This window comes from Entamoeba invadens (genome assembly GCF_000330505.1).
Source record: "Entamoeba invadens IP1 unplaced genomic scaffold scaff_1105074724629, whole genome shotgun sequence".
Classification (NCBI taxonomy): domain Eukaryota; phylum Evosea; order Mastigamoebida; family Endamoebidae; genus Entamoeba; species Entamoeba invadens.
Window position 1 is genome coordinate 362,909 of NW_004440426.1, and position 11,481 is coordinate 374,389.

At 33.5% G+C, this 11,481-nt stretch overlaps 5 protein-coding genes across 5 annotated transcripts; all 5 read right to left on the bottom strand.

Annotated features, from left to right (window-relative positions):
* EIN_019270 (hypothetical protein) lies at positions 1 to 2,500 on the bottom strand (the record flags this gene model as incomplete). The annotated part of the gene is made up of 3 exons (XM_004257261.1): positions 1 to 1,415; positions 1,468 to 2,199; positions 2,222 to 2,500. Coding segments are annotated over 3 exons (2,426 nt in total), but the record flags the coding sequence as incomplete, so codon positions are not given.
* Positions 2,501 to 2,601: 101 nt separating this feature from the next.
* EIN_019280 (hypothetical protein) lies at positions 2,602 to 3,912 on the bottom strand (the record flags this gene model as incomplete). The annotated part of the gene is made up of 1 exon (XM_004257262.1): positions 2,602 to 3,912. One exon carries the CDS (start codon positions 3,910 to 3,912, stop codon positions 2,602 to 2,604), a length of 1,311 nt encoding a protein of 436 aa, XP_004257310.1.
* Positions 3,913 to 6,175: 2,263 nt separating this feature from the next.
* Positions 6,176 to 6,598, bottom strand: EIN_019290 (hypothetical protein; the record flags this gene model as incomplete). Its single annotated transcript, XM_004257263.1, has 1 exon — positions 6,176 to 6,598. One exon carries the CDS (start codon positions 6,596 to 6,598, stop codon positions 6,176 to 6,178), a length of 423 nt encoding a protein of 140 aa, XP_004257311.1.
* Positions 6,599 to 8,502: 1,904 nt separating this feature from the next.
* EIN_019300 (hypothetical protein) lies at positions 8,503 to 9,438 on the bottom strand (the record flags this gene model as incomplete). The annotated part of the gene is made up of 1 exon (XM_004257264.1): positions 8,503 to 9,438. One exon carries the CDS (start codon positions 9,436 to 9,438, stop codon positions 8,503 to 8,505), a length of 936 nt encoding a protein of 311 aa, XP_004257312.1.
* A 1,215-nt stretch (positions 9,439 to 10,653) lies between these two features.
* EIN_019310 (tyrosine kinase, putative) lies at positions 10,654 to 11,451 on the bottom strand (the record flags this gene model as incomplete). Its single annotated transcript, XM_004257265.1, has 1 exon — positions 10,654 to 11,451. A coding segment is annotated over one exon (798 nt), but the record flags the coding sequence as incomplete, so codon positions are not given.
* Between the last annotated feature and the right edge of the window lie 30 nt (positions 11,452 to 11,481).

An 11,481-nucleotide genomic window follows, 5' to 3' on the forward strand; every position in this document is an offset into this window, starting at 1 on the left:
CGCTCGTCTTTTTGTTGGACCTTTTGGCCTTTCCTTGGACTTAGAATAAGACTAGAAATGAACTCATTGTCGCTCAGTAAATTTGGTGTTTTGAGTGGGACAAATGTGTTTGCGATAGGGGAGAACGACATCGGTGTTTTTGGAGTGACTGGGGTGAGTGGAGAAATTCCAGGCGACTGTGTTAATGAGTTATATTGTGAAATGTTCTGTGAAGAATTCAGTGATACATTTAAATCACTTTCAACTCCACTGGGACGGATGGGTTGTGGCTTTGCGCTAATTTGTGTCTCGAAGAGTGGTGGTTCTTCCACTGCAGTGATGATGGTTAAGTGTGGCAAATTGCTAAGCATCAATGGTTTCTTTATTGGAATGTTGAATGTGTAAAACAGTGAATCCAAGTGTCTCATAGTCACCGTGTTGCTTTGTTCGATCAACAGAATATTGAAAAATGGCAACACAAACGAGTGTGCGTTGTCCCCTATGATTTCCGTGGGGACATTTTTGTTATAGCGCGTCAGCGAAATGACAAAATTGGACCACAAGACTATTGTCGACAAGGGGGACTTCTTGTCGTCTCCAAAGATCGACACAAACTTGAGCGGAACTGATGAACGTAGATCACAGGTATCCCCACGTATCCCCTCAACACACTTCACTTGTGTTATTGACGCCATATTGTTCAATAAGTTGACTTTCCAGACTATCAGTCCCATTCTATTTTTGTAATGCAAAAAGGTCGATATCAAATCGTCATTTTTCGATAAAAGGCAAACTCCATACAAATTCGGAATTTCAGACGTCGGGTAGAACACGTTGTTTTGTTGGGGAAGTTCAAGATATAAAGCCAACATGGTGTCCAACGATGAGAAGACGTCTGTATCCCCTGCGTTAATTGGAGTTGTTATATCAAATTTAAACGTGTTTTCCTTCGGGTGGACGTAGTACGTTGGTGATATTTGATCCGTGAAAAACGTGAATTTCTTTGATTGTGGAATTTGTGTGAGTGGTGGGATGGGTTCTGTCGTCGAAAATATTTGGACGTTGAAATTTGGGTATTTGAATATCGAGATGTTAACTAAGGTGGGGAAGAATTGAAAGATGACAAGAAAATTCTTTATAAAGCACCATTGTACGCACGAGTTCAGACAACATGGGTCTATAGGAATACTTGCGAGTATACTAGCGTCAAAGTTGAATACCCATAAGACATGTGTTTGTTGTAACAACACGAGGAACTCTCCGTTCATTTCATAGACCTGCAAGTATTGAATTTCAAAGAAGCATTTCCGAAGCACGGAAGATGGAATATGGCACGTCGCCAATTTTTTGTTGTGATGCAAATTGCTTGGAATTGCTGTAATAAATGTCGAACTGTATTCAACTCCTATTTCTTCACTCTCATAGATGTTCACCACCTACATCATTACTCTTTGTTTTCAGTAATACCAATACCAATCAACAACAAACCCTTATCTCTTCAACTCTTAAATAGTCTTCTCCAGTCCATTGAGCTTTCCAGAGTCGACACCCATTACTGTCACTGATGAACTTCCCCGTTTTCTTGATTCTATTCATCATAATTCCATCAGTAGACAAGATGACACTCTCCTCTTTAATTTGTGCGACAATATTCCCATTGGGAAGAAAAGAAACCGACGGAAGGAAATTCGACTTCTCTTCTTCAAACACATTCTTCTGAATGTTTCTCACACGGTGGCACTCGTAATTTGCTTGTGAAAATTGAAACACGACGATCTTACCCTCCTTGTCTACAACGGCAAAGTATATCCCAACACCAACGTCGTACCAATCCACCTCCATATTAATAACATTGGTCGCTTGGATGATCGGCATGGAACTCCCCGGGACTAATCCACTCACAACCAACACGTTGTCTGATCTGATGTACATCATTCGACTCTCGTCCTTTGTTATTTGGAGTGTCTCCACATTGATCTCCTCGTTCTTTCGTGTTTGTCTGTTTTTGATCGCAAAGTACTTCGTTGTGTCCGACATCATGACAAAAGTGCTGTCCTCAAAGCCGACTAAGAGGTCGTAGTCAAACGGAAATATTTGGACCAAATGCTTCGTGAACTGGACTCGACTTTGAAGGGTCGCGTAAAGTCCTTGGTCTTTGAACGTAATAGAAAATTTGTAGACGCTGTTGTAATCCTTCTTGTTACCATTAATTGAGTACATCTGACTAACGAGGAGAACAAACGACCAAATAAAAAGTGTTCGACTCCTTAGCGAAACACCCGCACGACAAATTGATGTTATCAATGTGATGAAGAAGAGGGGGCGAAACAATAAAAGTGTCACCGATGGTCACGTCAACTAGAGCTAAGTGAGTTTCTGTGACAATTATTAGAACCTCGATCCGGTCTAAATTCGGCTTCATAAAGTGGCCATGGACTAATTGAGTGTTTTTCGAAGAAAGATTGCCGACGGGGTGCTCTTTAACGTCGTCGAGAAACATTGAGTACGAAGGGTGATACATCGCTCCCTTCTTTGTTTCTTTTCCAGTTTATATAGCTCAAAGTATTACAAATTAACTATTCAAAGTGGAGTAACCAGAAACTATAATTAATAGATTATTTACTATAAATTATAAATATGAAGGAAACTCTGGATGCGGTGTTCGAGCGCATCGATGTGGCGCAGTTTTTTCCACTTCTCCGGGATATTCTGATCGCCTAGAAAGCTTCCAATGACTGTCCCTGCAACCGCGGAATTGGTATCTGCGTCACCGGCTTCCATTGTTATTTCAGTTATAATTTGTTCGAAGATAGTACCTATTTCGACACCTTCTTTCACACAAGCGGAGTACTTCCTTAGTGCCCATATTGCACATCCCAGTGTTTTATATACAAATCCAATGCAGTTACACAAGTCGAGTTCTTCCAACTTGTTTGCATGAGTGTATGTATCGAATTGCTCGATATTAGACTCAAGAGTTAGAACCTCCTTTCCTTTCAATAAAGCGTATTCTAGAATATCATCCGGACTCTTCTCGGCCTTCAAACTTTCAGCAATTATAGTGCAAATGACTAAACAAGATGCAACACACCGCTCATCATAGTGTGTAGTCCGACATATGACTGCACTGTTTTCTTTCACGCGTTCTTCTTCCCAAAAATGAACTGCGCCGAGTATACCAATTTTCATGATACACCCATTTGATGCTTGACTCTTATTACTCTCTTCCCACATCTTCTTGGAGACTTGTACAGGGTCTTTGACCCATCCAGGAGTTCTCACGACTTTACCAAAGTACTTTCCAACACCCATTGCACCCAAATCACCAAATTCAGAGAACCCAAATTCAATCCAATGGCGCAACCTCAACGCATAGTCCTCGACTATGACATCTCCATTGTTGAAGATCACTCCATCAAGTAATAAAAGCATATTGTCAGTGTCGTCTGTCCAGTCACTGCAAACCCAATTGTCGTCCATCCATACAGATCTATGCGAGTCTCTCAAGTAATTCGCGTAATCAATTGTGTTGTTGTATTTCCAAAAGGCCTGCTTCTTATTCAGAAATTCAGTAGCCAAGCCAACTGCATCACCGACAGCCTGACCAATTATAAGACCTCTAATTTTACTTACAAGTTCGGGTTTGTTATACTTCTCGGGGAGTGCGACAGCTTTGAAATTAATTGGTTCTACTGGGAGATAGAACGGAGAATCGGGACATCGAGTCGGTCCTTCTTTTGCTACTATCTGAAGAGCGTTTTCGGGCGTCGTGTAACACAATTTGTGAGGACATTCTGCAGTTATGATTGACTCAATCTCTTTGATGTAATATCGGAACTGCTCTTCCTCGTTATGAAATGATCGAGATTTTGGTGCTGCTCCTGTGGGAGCAGATTCCGTTGAAGGTTCAAAATAACTTGTTGTGTTACCCATTGATTTCTTAACTTCTAAGTTCTTGTTCCTCTTTGATATGATGTTTGGTGGTCTGTTTCGTAAAACTATTAATATAGTATTATTTTATTAGAATTGAAATCACTGACAAAATGTTTTGTTCAACATTTAGAAAAAAGATTATTCGAGTAATTATATTTTATTAGTTATAATACTAGTATAAGTTAATTCTTTTTATTGATATATTTTGAAACAAAAGTTAATTTAAAAAAGTAAAGTCAATTAATAAACTGTTTTAAACAGTTGTATGTTTTTTATAAATTATAAATGTATGTTTTCGGGAAATCTTTCAACTTATTTTTTGGTTTTTTAAATTTCTTGAATCCCGTTTTAATACAAAAAAATCTGCTCGTTTTAAAAAAATAAACAAAGAATAACTCTAGTATATTATAATAAAAATAATCAATTAAATGTAGTGGTATTAACTTTTATATAGTTTGTTGACTCCATAAAATTAATTTAATCAATTGAACTGCATTTTGTTTTGTCGTAATATTTTTTTTATCAAAATATGCAAAAATAGAAATAGTACACTAATACTATTTTACATGATAATTTAATTATAAAATATAAAAAATGTTTTGGTAAAAATAGAGCGGAATGGATTACAAAAATGATTGGATTATTAAAAACGTCCCGTTAAGCAGTGGTTTAGTTCTTTTTTTAAAGGACGTGTGATGAAGGGTTGATACTTTTTAGTGTTCGAAAATATCATTAGTCTTAATATCATTCGAGTTTTGAATAGGATTTCTAAGTTGTAAATTGATTTTAGATAACTCTTTACAAGAATCTTTTTCATCATCTTCATCATCTTTGTTCATTTGACAACAAAAGTCAAATGAACATATTTCACAACAATCCCCTCCACAAAATGCGTCTAACACTTTTAAAAGCCACCTCATTATCTGAATACAGTTCTTTTTAGTGAATCGTATTTGAATGGATTAAGTCGATGTATTATTCCTCATTTCTTCATCGATTATAGTTTATCTTAATTTTTAACTTGGTTTTTAATAAAAGAACGATTCAAGTTAATTTATAGATATTTCAAACTCATTTTTTATAATTATTTTAAAATGTTTTTGAATACCACTACTCACACATTTTCAGTCTAAACTTCATCTAAGTTGTTTTTAATTCATATATGTTCAATCTCCATTTTATTTGTTTATTCAAATAAAGTTAGCATTTAAACACATTTTAATCATGTTGTATATTTATATAAACTTAATAATCAATACATGAAAGTCTATTATATTTATGAATATATTTATGAAATTCAACATGTATTCTGTAATATTTTATAATTTAATAAATTTCTAAGTTTAAATTATTTTAAAAGTTTTCTGTTTGAATTTAGTTTAAAAATAATGATAATTAAAACCTTTTTGATACATTTATTGATCCATTTGATACTAAAAATGTTTGCACACTCAATCACGATTAGTTTAAAATAAATATCATTGAAATACAATTTAAATAAATTTTATGTTTAAAAAAAACAATAAATAAATTAATTTTTAAGATTATTCCAAAAGGTATATAAGATAAGGTTTGTTAACAAAAATTAACAACAATAATCAGTGATTATGAACATTATATCAACACACGAAAAACTATCAAATTAATAATGTTTAGTTCAAATCAGTTGATGAATAAAAACTGTTTCTTTTATTGTTTTATAAAATTAATAAATAAAACGATACATCTAAACTTATGCAAGGAATTTTAATAATGTCAATTAATTTGTCTGATTGTTAGACAAAAAAATGTTTAAAATGGTTGAGTATATTGCTTAATAAGTGAACCAAATATACATTCTAAGATTATCTTTAGTCTACAAATACTTTAATTGTAAACAGTTAAACGCGATTATCAAAATGATTTTTAATGAACAATATGGTATAACTATTTTAAAATAAGTAATCAAACTGAGAAATAAACACTATTATTGATAAAAATATGATATACTGGCTTGGGTTTGTAACCATCCACATGCTTGGAACAAATCGAATCAATGTAACAACTTTACATGTATTGATTCGTAATTAATATTCATGTATAAAATATATGCGAACTAAAGATTACAAATATGAATACATTTTATTAAATTATAAAAACACAACTCAAATAACAACTCAAAAAATGGGTTTATAAAAAATTAATTTGTTTACTGTTACAACACAACAATAAACCACCAGCATCTACAAATATGATGTGTTTGATATATTCCAAAGTACACATTTCAGTCGAAGAAATATCTTTTCATGTTTGGCAAATGATCCATAGATATATCAGCCTTTGTTCTTGTTGGTGTGAAGTAATCCATCTCCAACACATCACACAAGTTGTCTGGGAGAACGATCGACTCAATTTGAGTATTACTGTTCTCCGCTTTATTAAATATAAGAGAAAGGCGCTGTTCCTTATATACAGGACGGTGGAGGGGAATCGGATATATCAAGCCATCCATATATTCGTCGAACGAGTAATTCGTCCAATTGAGCATTTGACTTACTTCAGAAAGTGTTTCGTCAGTCATGTCCATTTGTTGCAATTCCTTAAACCGTTTGTTTGTTTCACTCTCTTCGACTTTTTCTTGTGTTAGGACAGGAACAATAAGTCCATTTTTAACAACAACCTGAGGAGATGTGTGGACTTCTTCCATTTTCTTTATTTGAATTTGATAGTTTTTTCTCTTTTTAACTAAAACTCTTGAAGGGAATTGCACCTTCGTTTTCTTTATATTATTATAATATTTAGTTGTTATAATAATTTATTTATAGTTCGAATATATATTAATAACAATTAACTATTTATTTATTAAAGCAAAAATAATATTTATATTATAATTATTTTTGCAGAAAGATAAGTTCAATAGGGGCTTAGGAATAAAATCCCATAATATGAAAACATAAAAATATAAATAAATAAGAATATCATTAAATGAAGAACTAGACCGTACGACTAGGATCATTCTTAGAGTATGTCACTTTCTATTAAACAAATAGAATTCACAAAATAGGATGAAGACTTTCATTACTTCAGTGCCAAAGGGAGATACGCAGCAATGCACGATGAACTGCTTGTTGAGGGGTCGAGTGCGTGCACAACACTCTGAGATGAGAGGCACTGAAGTCTGTCTGACTATTTTATGTAATTTTGAAATAGTTTTATTTTAATTAATTTTTACTATTATAATGGCTTTGTTAATTTATGATTGTATACAGTATGACAAGTTTGACTTAAACGACAAGTTTGGGTTAAATGGTAAAAATTATAGTTAAATTATAATATTTTTTGAACTATAACCTGAACTAATTAATTGCTTTTTTATAATCAAGTTGATATAAATAATTTAATAATTAAAAGCAAGTCAAAAACCCAAACGATTATATAAAGAATAAGAAAGCTATAAACCAGTAAAGATTACTATAAACTATCACACGATCATCATTATCAACATTTTAATATATTAGCAAACAACGTAAAGTACAATTAAAATTTATTTGATTGTATAACCATAACATTTCAAATTCAAGTCAATTATAAATACAGTCTGATTTCCCAGAATGTGTATTCAACGTTCTTGTTGTTCTCTATTAAACGAACATTAATTAAGAACAAACCGAAAAACATAGGCCCACTCTTTATTAAGTGGGTATAAGTTTCACTTGCCATAATCAAGCGGAGGTTCTTAAAATCCCACTCTTGGGAGGTTTGGCAATATTTCCTTTCGTTGAATTCGTTTTTATTGATATTATTTGGTTTATAGTTAAAAACAGTATTTACCCATCACGATAGGAAATACTGCTAATTTATTGTATTTACAATAAAAATAAAGTAACACAAACGTTTCCGAATGAGGCGGTGTATGTTTTGACATGTTTAAATACAACGAGACAAACACATTGGGACATACAAAACAATACTTAAAACGTGTTTTGGTTTTATTTATAAGATTCAACTGTAACATAAAACAATAGAATTAATAATAATTTAAATATTATTCTATTTAACCATTTAATTATTTTCTAGTTTAACCCACTGTTTACTATTGTTAATAGTTTTTAAACCATTAACGTGAACCATTTAAGTCAAACTATTCCATTTAAGGCAAACTTGTCTAACTGAATATTGTAATTAATAATAATAATAAGTTAAAAAACAATTAACGCTAATTTCGTTGTTTGAATATTTAATAAGTCACTGAAAAAACACTTAAAAAATGGAAGATCTTAACAACGAGACTTATGTCAATCAGTTTAGGCGACTTGCATTAAAATTTTTGATTGGACTAATTGTTATGATTGTTTTAGTTGTTTGCATAACCTCTTCTATTTTTTTAAGAGCTTTTTTGCACAGAGATACTCAAGTTGAACAACTAACACAATCATCTCTTCAATCACTAATTTAAGAATCTGTTATTTGTGTTAATTTATTTGATGTAATTTAATTTTTCAAACAAAAATAATACAAAAAAGTAATGAATTAATTGATACTTTTGATATAAAAATAGTAAAATACTCTTTGAAGGTCAAAGAAGATTTTTAAACATTAAAAAGTGTTGTTCTACAACACATTAAAAGCTAATAGTCTATCCGTTGTGAATGATTGATTACCGACAAAGACGAGACCCCCTTTTGATGTGTGGTCCTCGTAATTGGTGTTGAACGAGTAGTCAATTGAACTCGAGTTATCAACAACATCAATGAAGTAACCGGAGTACACTCCAACAACACATGCCGAATTTCTTGATCCTGAGACGCAAAGACTTTTCGTGTGTTTATTGACCTCAATAGGGAAAAAGCGAGTTGGTGGGATTTTATATGGATTTTTGAGTGTGAACATAAAGTGGTTTTCGTCTCCTTTGACGTAGACAAAACCCTCCTTTTTCTCTTTTGGTATTTTCTTCGAGTGCCACGATCCGAAAATGGACTTTCCAGACATCACGATAATCATCACGTTCTTCGACCCACAAACATTCTCGTTGAACCCTTTCGAGTCGAAAAAGTGCTTTGATGAGTCGTAAATCAACTCCATGCTATTGGCGCAAGTCCAATCTTTTAAAATTTGCTCATACCTACGAAGACTTGGTATGTCAAAATTATTACACGTCTTCAATGCAATGGCGGGCGACTTCGACTCGGAGAAATGTGGTTCATCAATGCTTGACTCTTGTCTGCTTACCCTCTTCACTTTTTTTGAAAGGCAAGAAGAAGACCTTTCCACACACAGGCTTGGGGTTGAACACTCAATGTTCTTCGAGTTGGACTCAGAAGGGTAGTAGACGTGGCTTGTGGCTTGTTTTTGCTCAGAAGAACTTTTTGTGTTTTCGTCTGAGGTGTCCGGGGTGAACTGAATCATGGAGCTTGTCGAGCGCAGCATTGGGAAAAAGTCGCGGTCGCGTTTCTGCTTGAACTGGGCTTTGTCGTTGTTGATAACTTGAAGAACAGAACTGTTCATGAGACGGATGGTGCCGTAATTGTTCAGCGTCGTGACTTGCATATGACCTTCAAAATTCGAATTTATTTTTCAGGTTAGGCGCATTTTTTTATGGCAGATATTTTCTTGTGTCGTTTGGCAGAAATCTGCCACTTTGCATCTTCTCAAAAGTGCCTTTGTATGCTATTTCACGTTTAAAAAATGTACTTCTGGGACAAAGCAATTTCATGGTATTGGTCTTTATAATTCTACTTTACAACGTTAATTAAACAATATTGTATTAGCAATGGGTATGCAAATGAAAGAAATGCTGCGTTGAAACGAAGAAAGAAGAACGTGATGAGGTTTCGATGAGAAAAACACTAGTTGAAAGGATTTTTCAATAAATCCATTAAGCCCTTATTTGCCCGAGAAACACATTCTATTGGTCGAATTATTTATTTTCAATAATTCGTAAGGCACATATATCGTTGTTGATTGGGCCCATTTTTTGCCTATTTTACAAACAAAAAAGTACGCACTACAATTAATGGCGGTATTTCCCGATAAAATTATCAAATTTGAGTATTAATGTTTCTTATCTAAAAAAAAAAATATTCACAATTAAAATATCGAGTTTGACTTATGACATTTTTCAAAAAATAAAAAGTTCATAGAAAAAAACCCTAATGGAAAATCTAGAAGGTTTTTCTATTTAGACTATCTAATTATTAAACCTGATTTGTAGCTTTACATTTTGTTCAGTTTTTTACTTATTCTTGAAATAAAACACAGTTCTTTAATTCATGTTTCCCAAAACCTCGAATGAGAAACACTCCAAAAATAATAGTATATTTTTTAAATTATAATTAAATTGTTTATTTTACTATTCCAATGGCTCGACTTGTGTCTAAAGTTTAATTCCTCTTGCATTATTCCTGAAAATTTTCTGAAATAATGTAATAATGGAATAATAATAAAAAAACTTAACACACACAACATCCCTCTTCCAATTTTTTTTTGTTTCCTAAAAAATAGTGGTAAGTATTTATTAATTTTTAGTATAACATTTTTCTTTCCATTGTTACAATGTTAGAATTTTTGTTTTCAATCATCAAAAAGTTATTCATTCTATCTTGATGGGTTGAACATTGAATTCAATCATTGAATCGAAATGATGATATAATAAATTGAAAAATTTGTATTATGCAATTTTTAAATTGTTACAAATTTTAAACACATTGTGATAAGTGCACAAAAAGAAAAAACAATAAGTTATGAATAAAAACAAATAGATGGTCATGAATTGAATTGGGAAATAGTTGTTACGACACTTTGTATGCTCAATCTGTTCGAAGGGTTTTGATTCCACATTTTCACAATAAGCTCATACTCCTTGTTGTCGAGGTTGGGTGTTTGTTTGAGTCTGTTACTGTTATTCACAAAGTCTGCGATTTCCCATGGAAATTTGAATTGAGGCGGTTGATAAGCCAAGCTCCAAGAGAGGCACTCATACAGCGTAACACCAAAAGAAAATATGTCTGCCTCTTTCTTGTATTTCTCCTGGTTTAGGATTTCTGGTGCCATGTAAATGGGTGTTCCGATGCCCTTTGTGAATGTCATGTTGGTCATCAGCATGTTGACGTTTCGCGCACTCCCAAAGTCGGTCAGCTTCCCAAAGATGCTGTCGTTCCAGTCCATCGACACAACAAGGATGTTGTCTGGCTTGATGTCTCTGTGTAAGATCCCGTTTCTGTGGAGGTATTGGATGCCACGTGCTGCGTCTGTTCCAATTTTGACGCGTGTTCTTTTCTCGACGTTGCATTGATTTGTCTTCTTGATCAAATCCATCAAACTGCCGTGTTTTGCAAATTCAGTCACAATACATATCTTGTGCGATACAAATACAGCACCATAGAAGTGGACGATGTGCTCGCTTCTGAACTTGTCCAGCATCTGCACCTCCTTCTCAAACTCGTCAATCTCACTCTCAAGTATCACATGGCTTTCTGTCTGTTTCAACTTCTTGATCGCAACTTTGTTACCTCTGAATGTCCCAATAAAGACAACACCAAATGAGCCTTCACCAATCTGCTTCTCTTCTTCAAGAAAGTTGGATCAAGACGC